This window comes from Bufo bufo, chromosome 3 (assembly GCF_905171765.1).
Source record: "Bufo bufo chromosome 3, aBufBuf1.1, whole genome shotgun sequence".
NCBI classification, from domain to species: Eukaryota; Metazoa; Chordata; class Amphibia; order Anura; family Bufonidae; genus Bufo; species Bufo bufo.
The window spans coordinates 174,228,589-174,247,120 of record NC_053391.1 but is presented as its reverse complement, the minus strand read 5'-3'; the positions used below and the strand labels follow the sequence as shown (position 1 = coordinate 174,247,120).

At 45.4% G+C, this 18,532-nt stretch overlaps 1 protein-coding gene across 2 annotated transcripts in view; it reads right to left on the bottom strand.

Annotated features, from left to right (window-relative positions):
• SHROOM2 (shroom family member 2) overlaps positions 1–18,223 on the bottom strand; it is a 187,723-nt gene extending 169,500 nt beyond the window's left edge. For both annotated transcript variants that reach the window (XM_040423762.1, XM_040423763.1), the window contains exon 1: positions 17,566–18,223. In XM_040423762.1, the coding sequence (XP_040279696.1) occupies positions 17,566–17,781 (216 nt within the window). In that variant the 5' untranslated portion in view covers positions 17,782–18,223. The remainder of the gene's footprint in view (positions 1–17,565) is intronic.
• Positions 18,224–18,532: the final 309 nt, after the last annotated feature.

Sequence of the window (18,532 nt, the reverse complement as noted above, 5' to 3'; positions counted from 1 at the left end):
TTGCGCTCTATCCCTCTATTCCACACCGGGTGGCAATATGGGCTTTGGAGTACTACCTCCATGGACACACAAATTATACTACCGAATTTGTGGATTGTGTGTCGGAGGTAACTCATTTCCTCATGACACATAATTATTTCTTATTTGACAACACATTTACAGATCAAAGGTGTGTCCATGGGGGCTAAGTACTCCCCCTTCCCTAGCCAACCTGGCGATGGCATATTGTGAGGAGCGCTATATTTTCTCTTGCAACAATCCATTCGTGCCTGACGTGGTCTGGTATGGAAGATACATCGATGACTGCTCCTTATTTGGAGCGGTGGTGTGTCTGCCATACTAGACCTCGTTGGGTACGTCAATGACAATCCTTACAATATTTGTTTTACCTGTCATTTTGACAAAAACACCATTTCCTTTTTGGACCTTACACTTACGGGGGTGCATAATTTGGTTATTCAAACTACTACATTCCGTAAACCAATGTCAGGAAATCCTGCAAGCCTCCAGTCATCATCCTATGCACACCATTAAGGCGATTCCCTTTCGGAGAATTTATTCGAGCAAGACGCAATAGCAGCACTTGATGCTGCGTTCGAATCTGAATGCTTACTTTTTTGGGATTGCCTATTTGACAGGATTTTCTCACTGGATGCTTAACCGAGCATTTAATATCGCTAAAAACAAAAGCAGGGTAGATTTACTTTTCCGTCAAAAAAACAAACATCATCAAATTGATCCCTGGGAGTTATCATGTGTCCAATTTACAAACCGCGGACGTAACTGTAGGTTCAAATGACAAACGGGACCAGAGTTCCCTTTTTGCAAATGATGCACCCATATTAGTTCTCACCTACAGTCGTCAATTTGCGGAGATCAAACGGACAATCCAAAAATGTCTTCCCATACTTTATGAGGACCATATTCTGTTTGATATCCTCAAGAAAGGCAGTCGTATAGTGCCCAGAAGATCCCAGACACTGGGCGATATATTGTCTCCTTCGTTTTTTAACAGTGCACGGCCACCTACAAGTAGCACCTGGCTAGTGGGTTTTTTTTTAGATGTGGAAGTCACCCATGTCGGACCTGTAGATTTGTTACTAAAACAATGGGCCAGATTTATCATTAGCTCAAGTTAGAATAATGGAGTGAAAAAGTCGTAAATCTTTGCGCAATTGCTTAAACTGCGCAAAAATGTGCGCCTTTTATTGGCTCTGCACTACGCTCGCCAGTTTTCTGAAAGTGGGCGTGTTTTCTTAAGTAAATGAATCTCTAGACAGATTTACTATTGGGACTATTTAAAAAGTCGCAAAAAAATTCACAAAATCACTCCAGTGTGGACCAGGTTTATCTTATGCGACTTTTTAAAAGAACTTGCAACTTTTTTTAAAGCCGCTTGCTGACGGATAAACTGCTATCGTCAAACCACATTTATCACAGTCTTAAAGGGCCGATCATAAATCTGACTTTAGCCATATGTGAAAGTGGAGTGAGCTGTCAGAGTAATGATAAATCTGGCCCTATATCTTTTGAAAATTCTCTACATACTGAGAAGTTTGCAATTCAGAACTATATTAAAGGGATTCTGTCACCTCATTTTAGCTTATAGAGCTGCGGACATGCACGGCTAGATCGCCGCTAGCATGTCCGCAATATACCTGTCCTATAGGGCTGTGTGCTTTCATGGTGTTTAAAAAAATGATTTTATAGATATGTAAATGAGTCTTGTAAGGTGCCCAAATGGCTGTACTAACTTTCTTGGAGCCCAGCCACGCCCCCCTGTGAAGGAACCCAGCACCGCCTATGTCCTCCCAATCTCCTCCTGGCTCACAGTTAGATCGCCGTAATCTCGCGATGCGCAGTTCCTTCCCTGAGGCTGATGCCAGCACAGGGAAGGAACACTATACCGGCATTGCGAATGCGCGAGCTCTTGCATCGCGAGATTACGGCAATCTAACTGTGAGCAAGGAGAAGATTCGGAGGACGCAGGCAGTGCCATGACCGTAAGGCTACTTTTACACCTGCGTTAGGTGCGGATCCGTCTGGTATCTGCACAGACGATCCGCACCTATAATGCAAACGCTTGTATCCGTTCAGAACGGATCCGTTTACATTACCATGAACAAAAAATAAATTAAAAATTAAAAAAAAAATCTTTTTTTTGTTCATGATCATGCAAACGGATCCATTTTGACTTACACTGTAAGTCAATGGGAGGCGGATCCGTTTTCAATTGCACCATATTGTGCCAGTGAAAACGGATCCGTCCCCATTGACTTACATTGTAAGTCAGGACGGATCTGTTTGGCTCCGCATCGTCAGGCGGACATCAAAACACTGTTAGCAGCGTTTTGGTGTCCGCCTCCAGAGCGGAATGGAGGCGCAACGGAGCCGCATCCATTCAGAATGCATTGGGGCTAAACTGATCCGTTTTGGGCCACTTGTGAGAGCCTAGAAACAGATCTCACAAGCGGACCCAGAAACGCCAGTGTGAAAGTAGCCTGAGGCCTCTTTCACACTTGCATTGTCCGGATCCGGCGTGTACTCCACTTGCCGGAATTACACGCCGGATCCGGAAAATCGCAAGTGTACTGAAAGCATTTGAAGACGGAGCCGTCTTCAAAATGCGTTCAGTGTTACTATGGCAGCCAGGACGCTATAAAGTCCTGGTTGCCATAGTAGGAGCGGGGAGCGGGGGAGCAGTATACTTACAGTCTGTGCGGCTCCCGGGGCGCTCCAGAATGACATCAGAGCGCCCCATGCGCATGGATGACGTGATCCATGTGATCACGTGATCCATGCGCTTGGGGCGCCCTGACGTCACTCTGGAGCGCCCCGGGAGCCGCACGGACGGTAAGTATGCTGCTCCCCCGCTACACTTTACCATGGCTGCCAGGACTTTAGCGTCCCGGCAGCCATGGTAACCACTCTGAAAAAGCTAAACGTCGGATCCGGCAATGCGCCGAAACGACGTTTAGCTTAAGGCCGGATCCGGATCAATGCCTTTCAATGGGCATTAATTCCGGATCCGGCCTTGCGGCAAGTCTTCTGGATTTTTGGCCGGAGCAAAAAGCGCAGCATGCTGCGGTATTTTCTCCGGCCAAAAAACGTTCCGTTCCGGAACTGAAGACATCCTGATGCATCCTGAACGGATTTCTCTCTATTCAGAATGCATTAGGATAAAACTGATCAGGATTCTTCCGGCATAGAGCCCCGACGACGGAACTCTATGCCGGAAGACAAGAACGCAAGTGTGAAAGAGCCCTAAGACTGACTATCTGAACGCATTTGCCTTTGAGAAGGTTGCTATACCCATCAGAGGAGGCAATATAAAAAAGAAAATACTCCTGAGAGAGGCCTATTGGATTTTTCGTTTGAATACCAGAAGTCCCAATGGGCTCAATAAAAAAAATTTAAAAAAAAGAAGAGTTAATGCATTTTTACTAGGCTTATTCTGATTTAATTGTTTATTTACATTTCCTATATGCCATATATAAAAGAGAGAGAAAGAGAAAGAGAAAAAGAATGAAAGAAAGAAAAAGAAAGAAAGAAAGAAAGAAAGAAAGAAAGAAAGAAAGAAAGAAGGAAAGAAAGAAAGAAAGAAAGAAAGAAAGAAAGAAAGAAAGAAAGAAAGAAAGAAAGAAAGAAAGAAAGAAAGAAAGAAAGAAAGAAAGAAAGAAAGAAAGAAGACAACTTTTCTCTTTTAACATCTTGCCGATTTGTATACAAAGGGGTTTTTTCTACTAAACAATGGATAATGTTATGTACACTGCTCAAAAAAATAAAGGGAACACTTAAACAACACAATGTAACTCCAAGTCAATCACACTTCTGTGAAATCAAACTGTCCACTTAGGAAGCAACACTGAGTGACAATCAATTTCACATGCTGTTGTGCAAATGGGATAGACAACAGGTGGAAATTATAGTCAATTAGCAAGACACCCCCAATAAAGGAGTGGTTCTGCAGGTGATGACCACAGACCACTTCTCAGTTCCTATGCTTCCTGGCTGATGTTTTAGTCACTTTTGAATGCTGGCGGTGCTTTCACTCTAGTGGTAGCATGAGACGGAGTCTACAACCCACATAAGTGGCTCAGGTAGTGCAGCTTATCCAGGATGGCACATCAATGCGAGCTGTGGCAAGAAGGTTTGCTGTGTCTGTCAGCGTAGTGTCCAGAGCATGGAGGCGCTACCAGGAGACAGGCCAGTACATCAGGAGACGTGGAGGCGGCCGTAGGAGGGCAACAACCCAGCAGCAGGACCGCTACCTCCGCCTTTGTGCAAGGAGGAACAGGAGGAGCACTGCCAGAGCCCTGCAAAATGACCTCCAGCAGGCCACAAATGTGCATGTGTCTGCTCAAACGGTCAGAAACAGACTCCATGAGGGTGATATGAGGGCCCGACATCCACAGGTGGGGGTTGTGCTTACAGCCCAACACCGTGCAGGACGTTTGGCATTTGCCAGAGAACACCAAGATTGGCAAATTCGCCACTGGCACCCTGTGCTCTTCACAGATGAAAGCAGGTTCACACTGAGCACATGTGACAGACGTTCTGCTGCCTGCAACATCCTCCAGCATGACCGGTTTGGCATTGGGTCAGTAATGGTGTGGGGTGGCATTTCTTTGGAGGGCCGCACAGCCCTCCATGTGCTCGCCAGAGGTAGCCTCACTGCCATTAGGTACCGAGATGAGATCCTCAGACCCCTTGTGAGACCATATGCTGGTGCGGTTGGCCCTGGGTTCCTCCTAATGCAAGACAATGCTAGACCTCATGTGGCTGGAGTGTGTCAGCAGTTCCTGCAAGACGAAGGCATTGATGCTATGGACTGGCTCGACCGTTCCCTAGACCTGAATCCAATTGAGCACATCTGGGACATCATGTCTCGCTCTATCCACCAACAGACTGTCCAGGATAGGCAGATGCTTTAGTCCAGGTCTGGGAGGAGATCCCTCAGGAGACTGTCCGCCACCTCATCAGGAGCATGCACAGGCGTTGTAGGGAGGTCATACAGGCACGTGGAGGCCACACACACTACTGAGCCTCATTTTGACTTGTTTTAAGGACATTACATCAAAGTTGGATCAGCCTGTAGTGTGGTTTTCCACTTTAATTTTGAGTGTGACTCCAAATCCAGACCTCCATGGGTTGAAAAATTTGATTTCCATTTTTTTATTTTTGTGTGATTTTGTTGTCAGCACATTCAACTATGTAAAGAACAAAGTATTTCAGAAGAATATTTAATTAACTCAGATCTAGGATGTGTTATTTTTGTGTTCCCTTTATTTTTTTGAGCAGTGTATGTTATTCCCCTTGCTGCGTTTTTATAACTGGTACTATCTAGGGTCTCATGCAGATTGCGCGTTTTTATTTATTTTTCTCTTATGTTTAGGTCTCATTTATGACCGTCATCTATATGAACGTGCAGATATCTTCTGCATGACACCCTGGAACAACTATTATATATGAAAAAACTTATAATTTAAAAAATCTTTTTTTGCATTCATTTATGTTGGGTTTTTTCACTTTGTATATTTGACTATGTTGAGAGCAGGCTGCTGCCCGGGCTTGATTTCCATCTGCGACCCCGCCTCCGGTCACCTGCACACCGTTTCCCACCCCCCCCCCTTCCCTCTTCCCCTTCTTCCCCCTGATTGGAGGTGGGATCCCATATGTGTGTCCAGACCCATACAGATCATGACTAAGCGGCGGCTGGCTCGAAACATGTCGGTCTGACCAGGGACATGGAGGGACCTTTTTCACTGCACCGTGTGCAAGATTGTATTTCCTTCGTGCTGGAAATCTGTTTATTTGTAGGGACTAAGACCCATATGGGAAGCACCAGTCTTTAGTAAATGACCCCCAATGTCTTATTTGACTGAAAGACATCTTTATGATGCCAAGGTGCCCATCTTGACCATGTGCACCTATGATGGGCACACTCTGAACTTAGATGAGTCTTAGGCATTTTATTCAGCCAACAAGTACCCTGCTCTATACTGATGAGTGGAAAGAACCCTTAAACTGCTATGTACAGATGGGTTTCCTTGGTTTGGCTGGTATTATTTAATTTGCGAGGATTTTATTAGGAAATTCCAGGTAATGCCTCAATCAAACACAGTGGCAATCCACAGCAACTGGACTCTGACAAGGTTGTTTTCCAATGTTGTGCTACCTAAAAGCGTTGTCTCACTAGAACAACCACTTTACCTAAACCCTTTCCATATGACCGCTTGGATCACCAGAAGTGGCTTTGTTGTAGCACATTCAGGTGAAATGTTTGGCCAAACAGCAGGTTCAGGAGTTATGATTGAAGGTTTCATGGAGAAGGAGGCCACGACCACATAACGCGGTCATGACACGGCTGTGACGCGACTGCACCGCGTGGCTGTACAGGCACAGTGTGCTCTATTTGAACTAATGAAGATCAAACTATTAAGTTGGTTTGCATTGTTAATAGCTGCACTGCAGTTAATGCAGACTGACTTAGAGTAGGTTCACACTGAGTGTTCTGGAGGAGGTTTTGAGTCAGATTTTCCTTCAGGTTTTTCAGCCAAAGCCATCACTAGTTTTGGGAGGAATCAGAAATATAAAGGAAGTACAGACCGTATTTTGCCCTATAAGACACACTTAAGAAAAAAAAAATTATTCATCAGACCTTAGATCAGCCCCCCAATATTAATCAGACCTCAGCTCAGACCCTCAATGTTAATAAAACCTCAGATCAGACAAATAAAAAATAAATCAACTCACCTCTCCTGGTCCAGACACTGCTGCCGCCACCGCCGCTCCTAAGATGCAACGCTCTTCCTGCTGTGCCGTGACCCAACGTCACACACCGTGAGGTCACAGAGCGTGCCTACGTCCTCGCACTGTGCACAGGTCACAGCGTGCTGTTACGGCAGATGAAGACCAAGGATCAGTGAGTAGAGAGCCAGCACAAGAAGTGATGTATTCACCACTCCCTGGTCCTACTGTACTAATGAGCGCTTCCATTAGTATTCGTTCTATAAGCTGCACTGACACTTTTCCTCCACTCTTGGGGGGAAAAAAGTGGGTCTTATAGGACGAAAGATTCTTGTTGGACCCATTTCTGTCTCTGGCTGAAAAACCTGTAAGGAAAAGCTGCCTCAAAACCTCCTCTAAAAAAAACTGTGCGAGAGCCTACCCTAAACAGTGTGGCTGCACCCAAATCCACAGCAAATAGCCAATCACTGGGCCGACAAATTTTTTATTTTTTGTAACACTTAATTTCTATAATATTTTATAAACAGATCAAAAATAGTACTCACAATACAGAACATATTTTTAAAGGAACTGTCTTGGTGAGACATCCCTTTTAATAGGCATGAAACAGTCCATTGTTAGCAGAGGTTGTCATCTAAGCTGTGTAAATAAATTCACCGAGGAACAGACTCCAACAACGTGTTGTACGTGCAGAGAAAACCTTTTAACCTTCAGGGAAAAAAATGGAATACTAAAGATCCCAAACCCAGTGCCTACTGGTACAGCAGAGCCCATGGGAAATTGAAGCAGCTATTTAACATTCCTGTACTAAATCTCACATTTCTTAAAGAAAAACAAGTAAATATATCTTATGTATAAAGAAAAGCTTTGAGGACTCGGCTGAAGAAAGTATCGAGTATCTGAACGTTCAAACACAAGTGTGTGCTTTATCTGCAGCCTGACACACAAAACCCTCCACAAAGGGCAAACATAAAATATACACAGGCCCGCTCAGCTAAGTGCTCATGTCATCTGAAGGGGAAAGGCAACCTTTCCAGCTCCCTGACGAAGACCTGCAGATATGAATGCTAGGTTCATAGGAACACACGTTGGCCATGATCATGCTGTGTAAAAGTACCGCCGATTACCCAAAGAACAGGCAATCGCAATTTTTAAGCGGACTACAAAATAATCGTTCGCCGGTGATAGATTGTGCCGTCTAATCATGGTCTACTGCTGGCGAATAATGATTCTGTATGGGGACAAGCGATGGCATTACCGATCGCTCCTCCAAATACTGTGGAGGAGATTGCTGCATGTAATAACAGTGGCCTCCTCCACTGACGAGCAGGCGATTGTCGGAAAGGACCCCTTCCTTCCCGACAATTGACAGTCTCATCTGCTGGTCTAATACAGGCTAGTTTCACATTTGCGGCAGAGTTCTCTGGAAGGCTGTTTCGCCAGAGAACAGTCTTCTGGAGTTCTCCAGATCAGTCATTGCTGGACACTGCTGCCTGCCGGACCCCTTTGGCCATAAGTCAGCCAGACAAAAACCACTGCAAGCAACATTTTTCTCAAGTGAATGGATTTGCATCCGTGATGCGGGGTGCACTCGGCCAGTGCCCGTGTATTGCAGACCCGCTGCATGCGGGCCGCAATACGGCCGGGCAACGGCCGTGTGCATGAGCCCTTAAGTAGAGTGTTCTAGTGCTGAAAATCAGTTCTTACCTCTCCTGTGTTCTCTCCTGTCCTTATACTATAAACAGTGATAAGCAGGGGGTTCTAGAGGGGACAGATAATCAGTTCTCACTTCTCCTATGTCCTCTCCTGTCCTTATACTATAAACAGTGATAAGCAGGGGGTTCTAGAGGGGACAGATAATCAGTTCTCACTTCTCCTATGTCCTCTCCTGTCCTTATACTATAAACAGTGATAAGCAGGGGGTTCTAGAGGGGACAGATAATCAGTTCTCACTTCTCCTATGTCCTCTCCTGTCCTTATACTATAAACAGTGATAAGCAGGGGGTTCTAGAGGGGACAGATAATCAGTTCTCACTTCTCCTATGTCCTCTCCTGTCCTTATACTATAAACAGTGATAAGCAGGGGGTTCTAGAGGGGACAGATAATCAGTTCTAACTTCTCCTATGTCCTCTCCTGTCCTTATACTATAAACAGTGATAAGCAGGGGGTTCTAGAGGGGACAGATAATCAGTTCTCACTTCTCCTATGTCCTCTCCTGTCCTTATACTATAAACAGTGATAAGCAGGGTGTGCTACTGATGATAGATAATCAGTCCCCACCTCTCCTGTGTTCTCTCCTGTCCTTATACTATAAACAGTGAGAAGCAGAATGCTCTATTGGTGACAGATAATCAGTTCTCACTTCTCCTGTCCTTATACTAAGAGCAGTGATAGGCAGTGTGTTCTAGATGTGATAGGAGAGATTATCTATGTTCTCCCCTGTTAAGCCTCATGCAGACGTCCATGGAACACGGTCCGTGAGATACCAGACTGGTATTGCAGGAGCGCACGGCGTCATTGGTTGCTATGACGCCGTGCGCTCCTGCAATGCCAGTCCGGTATCTCACGGACCGTGTTCCACGGACGTCTGCATGAGGCTTTACTTATACTATAAAAACGGTGATAAGCAGGGTGTTGTCCATTTTTCACGTGAACTTCTAAGCCAAAAAGAGCATTTCCTATGCATTTCCTAGTAGTGGCCCGTGAAAAACAGACCAAGCAGATATGGCATCAGTGTGCTGTCCATGGTTTTTTGTGGACATACCGATTTTAGTGCCCATGTTAGGTCCAGTAAATTGACCAAAGAAGTGCATCCTTCTGTCTACAACAAAAAAAACAGACGTCTCAATAAACCACTGGAATTCAATGGATGTCTGTACTGTCCACAGAGAACATGGGCAGCACATGTACAAAATCCACTAAAATGTGAACAAGGCCAATTTCACACATGTGCGTTCAGCCCGAGAAGCACTCTCCATGTGATGGCTACATTTCCCGGACCAAACAAGGCTCCTCTACCTGCACTCACAGCATCATAATGATTTATGATGCTGTGAGTTCCTGTTTGACCAGGACTCTTCTGTACTCATGGTTTTTGGTCAGTACAGTAGAGCCTCAGCCAGGCAGGAACTCTCAGCATCGTCTTCTTTTAAGAGGTCCAGCCAGAAGAGCAGTGTTCGGTCTGGGGAACAAAGCCATCACATAGACCATGTTTCCTGGACTGAACATGCTGGTGGAAAACTGGCGCAAGGCCTTAGTGTCATCTGCAAGGTGCCCACTGCCCTTGTTGTCCTGGATGCATTCTGATCAGCATTATTGCTTACTTTATTATCCATTATTCATTTCATAAATTGATTATGCAGAATATCACATGCTAATATAGGATATTGATTGAAGTGATGAAATGTACATGCTATAGGTTACCATAAATGAAACATAAAAGTTTCAATGAGAGAATCAGTGATCTTACTAGCACAATTAGGATTCACGTCAGGCGCGCTCCAGTACTTTATCCTAGAGTTTCCCAGCAACAACACAAGAACAATAAAGCAAAGTGCCTGGTAGTTTTCCACAGATTCTCCGTTACGGCAGCATTGACAACAACGTACGTGAAAGGATCCTTTTCAGAATTCAAGGCTGAGGAGCCAAAGACAAACCCTCACATACCTAAGCACAGTGAATAGACCGTCGCATTGCTTTATCGGCTTGTCTCGTGGTTGTAAAATAAACATGCCTTCCCTATTTCTACATGTAAACCGCAGACCCACAAAGTTTAGTTAGCAATATACGCATGACCCAGTAATATGGGCACAACTCTAAAATACACTAGTTTGAGGTTTTCACTGCAGACAGAGCTCGCCAAAAATGCTAAAAATGGCAAAACTCTGTGGGATCAAACTAATGAAAACATGCTTCTTCACACAAAATGCAGGGAAAAAGTATTAAAGCTGCTACAAAAATAGTTTATATATAGATTTACACAAGCTTGCAGGTTGCTAACGGAAACAGTCAACAAACTTGTAGACAGACATATTCTTAAATGGGTTCTCCCATTACAACAATTTATCTGACTGTTGGGGGGGTTTGACCACTGGGGCCACCTGCCGATCACTAGAATGGGGGCCTGCTTTTCCCCATTTGAATGAAGCAGTGGACACACATGCTCGCTGCTGCTCCATTCAACTCCTATGGGTGTGCCAGAGATAGCCGAGTGTTGTAGTCCGCTATCTCTGCCAGTCCCATACAGGTGAATAGAGCAGGAGCACACTTGTGTGTCTGTCACTCAATTCAAAAGGGGAACACAGGCCCCCATTCTAGTAATTGGCACGTTGTCTCAGTAGTCAGAACCCCCCCAAACTATTAGACATTTATCCCCTATCCTGTGGATAGGAGATATGGTATTGTATTGGAACAATCCGCTAATAGCCGAGTTCCTATAATGTGATCGGATTAGAATAAAACACAGAGCCTACTACAAAAACGACACTTCCCATAATGCAAATCACTGGAACAAACCCTACTGAGATAAACAAGCATGTTTATTGGGAAGGAGGTCAGAAGGAATAGCTGTAGGCCAAAGTATGTGTGGGCTCGCCATAAACATAAGACTCCCAATCAGAGGTCACACTATCTTTTTTCCAGAAGAGTAAAAATACTCCTCTTACCATTTTTAAGGAGTATTTTTACCCCAGGAGGAGTACAAAAGTCACAGTATTTCAAATACATTAACGTAGGCCCACACTTGTTCACATCTGCGTTGGAGGCTTCGTTTGTGGCCTCTGTTGCAGATGCTGTCAAAAAGACATAGAAAGGACCTTAGGAATTTTTGTGGACAGCAAACTTTACTGTAGCAACCAGTGTCAGGCAGCTGCTGCCAAGCCCAATAATATTACGGGGTGCATCAAAAGGGGCTTAGATGCTCGTGATGAGAACATAGTCCTGCCACTTTACAAATCACTACCTTTAGGCTGGGTTCACACGGGCGTTGCGGGAAAATGTGCGGGTGCGTTGCGGGAACACCCGTGATTTTTCCGCGCGAGTGCAAAACATTGTAATGCGTTTTGCACTCGCATGAGAAAAATCGCGCATGTTTGGTACCCAAACCCGAACTTCTTCACAGAAGTTCGGGCTTGGGATCGGTGTTCTGTAGATTGTATTATTTTCCCTTATAACATGGTTATAAGGGAAAATAATAGCATTCTAAATATACAAAATGCATAGTAAAACAGCGCTGGAGGGGTTAAAAAAAAATTAAAAATAATTTAACTCACCTTAGTCCACTTGATCGCGTAGCCCGGCTTCTCGTCTGTCTCCTTTGCTGAACAGGACCTGTGGTGAGCATTAATTACAGGAACAGGACCTTTGATGACGTCACTCCGGTCATCACATGATCCATCACCATGGTAAAAGATCATGTGACGTACCATGTGATGACAGGAGTGACGTCATCAAAGGATCTGTTCCTGTAATTAATGCTCACCACAGGTCCTATTCAACAAAGGAGACAGAAGGAGATGACGGGCTACGCGATCAAGTGGACTAAAGGTGAGTTAAATTATTATTATTATTTTTTTTATCCCCTCCAGCGCTGTTTTACTATGCATTCTGTATTTAGAATGCTATTATTTTCCCTTATAACCATGTTATAAGGGAAAATTATAATGATCGGGTCTCCATCCCGATCGTCTCCTAGCAACCGTGCGTGAAAATCGCACTGCATCCACACCTTCTTGCGGACGCTTGCGATTTTCACGCAACCCCATTCACTTCTATGGGGCCTGCGTTGCGTGAAAAACGCAGAATATAGAGCATGCTGCGATTTTCACGCAACGCACAAGTGATGCGTGAAAATCACCGCTCATGTGCACAGCCCCATAGAAATGAATGGGTCGGTATTCAGTGCGGGTGCAATGCGTTCACCTCACGCATCGCATCCGCGTGGAATACTCGCCCGTGTGAAAGGGGCCTAAGGGTCCATTCACACGTCCGTAGTGTATTGCGGATCCGCAATACACCCGGCCGGCACCCCCATAGAACGGACAAGAATAGGACATGTGCTGTCCGCATCCATTCCTGCCCCATAGAGAATGAATGGGTCCGCACCCGTTCCGTAATTTGCGGAACGGGTGCGGACCCATTCTACGGACGTGGACCCATTCTACGGACGTGTGAATGGACCCTAAAAACTGGGAAAAAAATAAAAAGCTATATTGTCAGTGCTGCATGCCATGATGTAGCAGAAGATGACCACTATGTCACAAATTTACAATGACAGTTGTTTTACAAGATTATGTTCATGGGGTTTTCCAGGCTCAGGATAGGCCTTCAATATCACATTGGTGGTGATCTGACCCTTGGCACAACCATCTATCAGCTGTTCAATAAGGCCATGGCCCTTGGGCAAGCTCAGCGGTCTGTTCGTTGTTTACCTCAGCCCATCTACCAGAGTACAGGGTATTACAGCTTCGTCCTGTTCACTGGAGTGGGACAAAGCTGCAATATCCAGCACTACTGCTACAAAGTAGACAATGTGCCTGTAGACAGTCCAATGTAAACAATGAACAGGATGCAGCAGATGCGCAGCCCCTTCAAACAGTTGATCGCCAGGGGTGCTGGGAGTCAGACCCTAACAATCTGATTTTGAAGGCCTATTCTTTGAATAGTCTATCAATACCCTGAACGCCCACCTATCAGATATCGATGACTTATCATTCCCGAGAATAATTTTTTGTAAAACAAAGTATCTGAACCTGGGTCAAAGGGATCCCGTTGCCAATCGTATGCCTACGGTAAGATGCAGGCCATTGTTAGGGATAATTAGGGCCAAATTCAGGTATTGGACACAGGGGCGGACTGAGAACTTAAAGTGGCCTTGGAAAAAAAACTAAAAGTGGCCCAATGTTGTAGGCGAGTCCAAATCGACATAAAGCTGGACAACAGAAGTAGGTGGGACCAGCAATATCGTAGTGCCGCACAAAATACCATAGTATAATACTGCCCTATCACCATATAATACTGCCCTATCACCATAGTGAGGACAGTAATACAGTTGAATGCAGCAGGGTACCTGAATGCCAACCACGTGTATAAGTACCTGATGCTCAGACTGGCATTATTTAATGCTGAGGGCATCAGAATGTTATGTACCTGGAAAGTGGCCATGAGGAGGGCTCAGGTGGTCTTCTGGGCATCGGCCAACCAGGAAATTTCACTGTAGGATCTATGGCCAGTCCAGCCCTGAATGGACAGATTTCAGCCCACTGAATCCTATTGTTGTCTTGAGACATGCGGCACCAGAGGCATCTTTATGGTGGAGTTGGGGGATGGGGAATAGCTGTCTGATGTCCATGTTGTATAAGATGAGCTTAGGTGGTGTGTGACTCATCAGAAGTCTACCCTGTCAGACAAATGGATGTGCAGCAGTGACCATGACATAACCACTATCATAACAGGCCCTTGACAGCTAGGGCTATAGAAGGCATGTCCTCTGACAGAAGAGACAGCAATAGTTCCTATCAGCCACAGAACCTCCTAAAAAGAAAATAATACCAACACGCAATGTCTGTTCATGGACACTGAGCTGAGGAAGGGTGTAGGGCTGGCGGCCTCACTAACGTATCATTACACCTGGATAGTTTTATCCACCCCTCTAATTATTTCCTGTCATACATGTCACTTGTTAGACTACACTAAGCTTTTGAAGTAATATAAACCTGAAGAGAGTCCTCTCTGACTCTACAAGCCTGGGAAGATAGCGACAAAGATGGGAAACGGTGGAAAGTGACAATTATGTCTGGGAATACCTCAGATCAGACACTGGAAGACATCATTAAACTATTTAAGAGAAAACAGGCTTTCAGGCTGGGGCTTCACAACACGAAACTCACACAACGTTGTGTCTAATGGTTGTTTGTGGTGTCACCGTGCGACTACGACACAACGATGACAAGAAATCCAACGCCGTTAGATTTTCTGTCTCAAGTAGCACATGACTTTGCCATAACAGACCACAATGAAAGTCGCGTGCCACATGGAACTTGCCTGTGACTTCTCTGCGACATTTCTGTGTCTTTACAGGCCAATCACAGCTCTGAAATAGTCGTCCGGCGGCACACATTGGCTAGCGTTAGTACGCATACGGCAGGCTGTTCCCCTGCCGAACAACAGCAAGTGGCACAAATATTTGCTGTGGCTACATGGTGACATGAAAGTTGTACGACATTGGATCTAATGAATGTCAATGGTATCATCATGCGATGCAACTGTGATCTAACAAAAAATCTAGACTTGATGGCTTTCGTGTCGCCGGTTGGAAGTCACAGGTGGGGCTGCACAGTGATCGTAGGTCTGACACCCATTGTGGGACCCAGGATCGCTGTATGGCAGTGCAGCCACAGAAATAAAATGGGGAAGCTCGCAACTTGCTACAACCATGAAAAAAATCAAGCAGGGTTGAATGCTTTTGAGATTCTGGGGTCACAGTAGCTTGAGAGTCATGTTGCGACCACATTCATTTCTACGGCTCCGCTTCTACACAGCGTTCTTGGGAGAGATTTATCAAAACTGGTTTAAAGGAAAACTGGCTTAGTTGCCCATAGCAACCAATCAGATTCCATCTTTCATTTTCCAAAGGAGCTGTCAAAAATGAAAAGTGGAATCTGATTGGTTGCTATGGCCAGCTTACCTTTACACCCATTTTCATAAATCTCCCCCCATGGCCAAGATGACCATGTAGCCCCAGTCTCACTCCAGTGACTCTCTTGCCACTTTTCTGTGTTTTTACCGCCAAATCACAGCTGTAAAATAATCGCACAACAGCAAGTCAGCCCCAGCTACATGTAATATACAGTATGTATACCACTCTATACAAATACGGTACAGATATGGGCCAGGTGTGTCTCAGATGTGCGGTGTATCACACAGGAAGCCGCGCTGTCATCGTTCTCATCTGCACTAGATGTTCTCCTGTCAAAACTTGTCTATATTCTGGTTAAGGGCTCATGCACACTAACGTATTTTTTGACTGCATCCAATTCGCATTTTTTGCGGGTTGGAAGCGGACCAATTCAGTTCTACGGGGAGAGCACACCGTGTGCTGTCCACATCAGTATGTCCGTTCCGTGGCATCCTCAAACACATAGAACAAGTCCTATTCTTGCCCGCATTACAGACAAGGATAGGACTGTTTTACTATGGTCCAGACATTCTGTAAAATGCGGAACGCAATGGTCGTGTGCATGTGCCCTAATGCACAAAGCGCAACTGCCGCCACACTCACAACATATCAAGAACTTACAGCTAAAAAAGTCAACATTTTCAATTTCGTCGAGGTGCATTCTTACATATTATAGAGGATATAAAGTTATAGCACATTAAAACTTGGAAGCAACAAATTGTCAGTACTTGAGTCCACTCTTCTGGAGATATGAGGTGGTCAGGACTCAGGAGCCTGTGGTATGCCTGACATAACAGCTCTCCTTGGTGTATGTGTGGTTATACATATGTGTCCTGTGTAACCCTGTCCTCCATGTGCTATACACTACTGAGGATATACAAGGTGCAGGACACTGCCACAGAGACTCTCGGCATGATTAGGCTAGGTCTACATGACGACAATAAAAATTGTCACGCGACAAATGTCGTAGTGTAGACCCAGCCTAACACCTTCACTTTAACACTTGAGGAATCCATCATGTGGTATGAAATCGCTAGGATGAGAGGTGACTACCTCAGGTCTACCTGATATACAAGTAACATCTATGTAACATCTATGTAACTTTCTGAAGTTTGGTATCGCGCTGTTCAGTAATAAACAGGGCGATCATACGTTTAACATTTCATAGATACATGGCCTCCTGTGTGATGGACAAGGCTCTATTCACACTATTGTCATGCTTCAATCTTAGGCCATGTTTGGCCTACACACCAGGAAAGCTCCTGGTGAATATGTCAAATTAGCAACTGGCCTCTATTGACCCGACAGAGGTCAAAAGACTTGCTGACATACGTTTTTTACTGTCTAGGAAAGTGCAGCAGATCGCGCTCCGCAATACAGTGGACAGCGCAAAAAAATACCTTCATTGATGTTCTGACCAATAGCAGATGTTTTGACAACACTTCACGGCTATACAGCGACATACCTCGGAGGTATACTCCAGCAACTTCTCCTGATATACACCTCCAACATATGCAAATATTGTGAAGTGAAAGCCTTAGAGCTCATGAACACAAGCGTATTTTGTGTCTGCATCCGATCCGCATTTTTTGCGGGTTGGATGCGCACCCATTCACTCCAATTCACGCAAAAGATACATACAGCCCACCGTGTGCTGCCTGCATCTGTATGTCCGCTCTGCGGCCCCGCAAAAATGGACATGGACCGAAAATACTGTCACGTGAATGAGCCCTTCCAGGATCTACTACAATGTGATGGACTATTAGGCTAGGTCTACACAACGACATTTGTCGCGAGACAATTTTTATAATGATACTCTATGGTGTCGCAAAAACCCCATTCAAGATGGATTTTTCTGCGACTGTCGCGTCGCAGCATGTCGCAGTGCGACACCATAGACTGTCATTATAAAAATTGTCGTGCGACAAAATGCCGCGCGACACATGTTGCACTGTAGTTGTGCCCTGTGTGTCGCGTGACACGTCGTCGTGTAGACCTAGCCTTATGGTCCATTTGACGGACCCATTATGTTTCGGTACTTTTATAGTATAGAACGACACAGCAGACTACAGGATGCAGACTGTAAAACTTCTTCTCCACGCCATAACTCTACATAAAGTTACCACAAAAGTTCCCTTACCTTAGTAATGATAAGAAGTTCTCCATGTTCTTTACCACCTTTCAAGGTAAATCCCCAAGGAGCTCCTCCAGTAAGAAACACATCCACAAGCCTGTAACCTTCCACCAGTTTCCTCTCCATCATCATGGTCTGCCCATGGTCCACCATGCCAGGGTGAGCTCTCATGTCATCGGGCAGGAACCTCTCATGCCCAGCTCTGCTCTCCAGGTTCTCCATGTTCTGTAGTCCTCACAAGTGGCAGCTCCTGCAGGGTGTCCTCAGCTACATATCAGAGTCAGCCCTCCAGCAGAGAAGTATATGGTAGTAATGCCTGGAGCGGGCCCTGCTAGTGCTCCCAGCACAATGGCCATTCCCCTCCCTCCTCAGGATCAAACATGGTGAGCAGGTAACACATGTCCTCCTCCTCCTCCTTCTCCTCCTCCTCCAGTATCAGTCTCAGGCCAGATCTCCAGATCCGGGATCACTCTCCAGCCGGCGTCCACCTGTTGCAGAGATCGGTGCTCGCTCACCTTCCCCAGGTCCCCACCGATGACAATTTCCTCATTGTGTCCCCTCCCAGCGATCACCGGAGAGGTGACTCAGAGCAGCAGGAACTTGCGGGAGCGATCAGCTCTTTCCTGTTGTGCTGGCACAGGTCTGGGATTGGACACCACAATGCACGGCCTGCAGGAGCTGCCTCCCTTCCCCCTCCTGGCCAGCAATCACTCACCGATTATCCCTGGGAGAGCCTGCTGCTCTTCACCTGGACATTCAATGGTTAACAGTATACAGTGCAGTATTACATTCCTTAGACCGCTGTTTGGTGGCATCATTTTCTATGTCTTTTTTTTATGTCATATGTAATTTTCTTTAATGATTTTTTTCATGGATCCTAGATGCCACTATGCACACAGCACGGAGTTGGGACGCTGGGTTCTGTAGGGCTTTGAAGACTCCATCCAACTCAGGGTGAAATTCGGGTACCAAG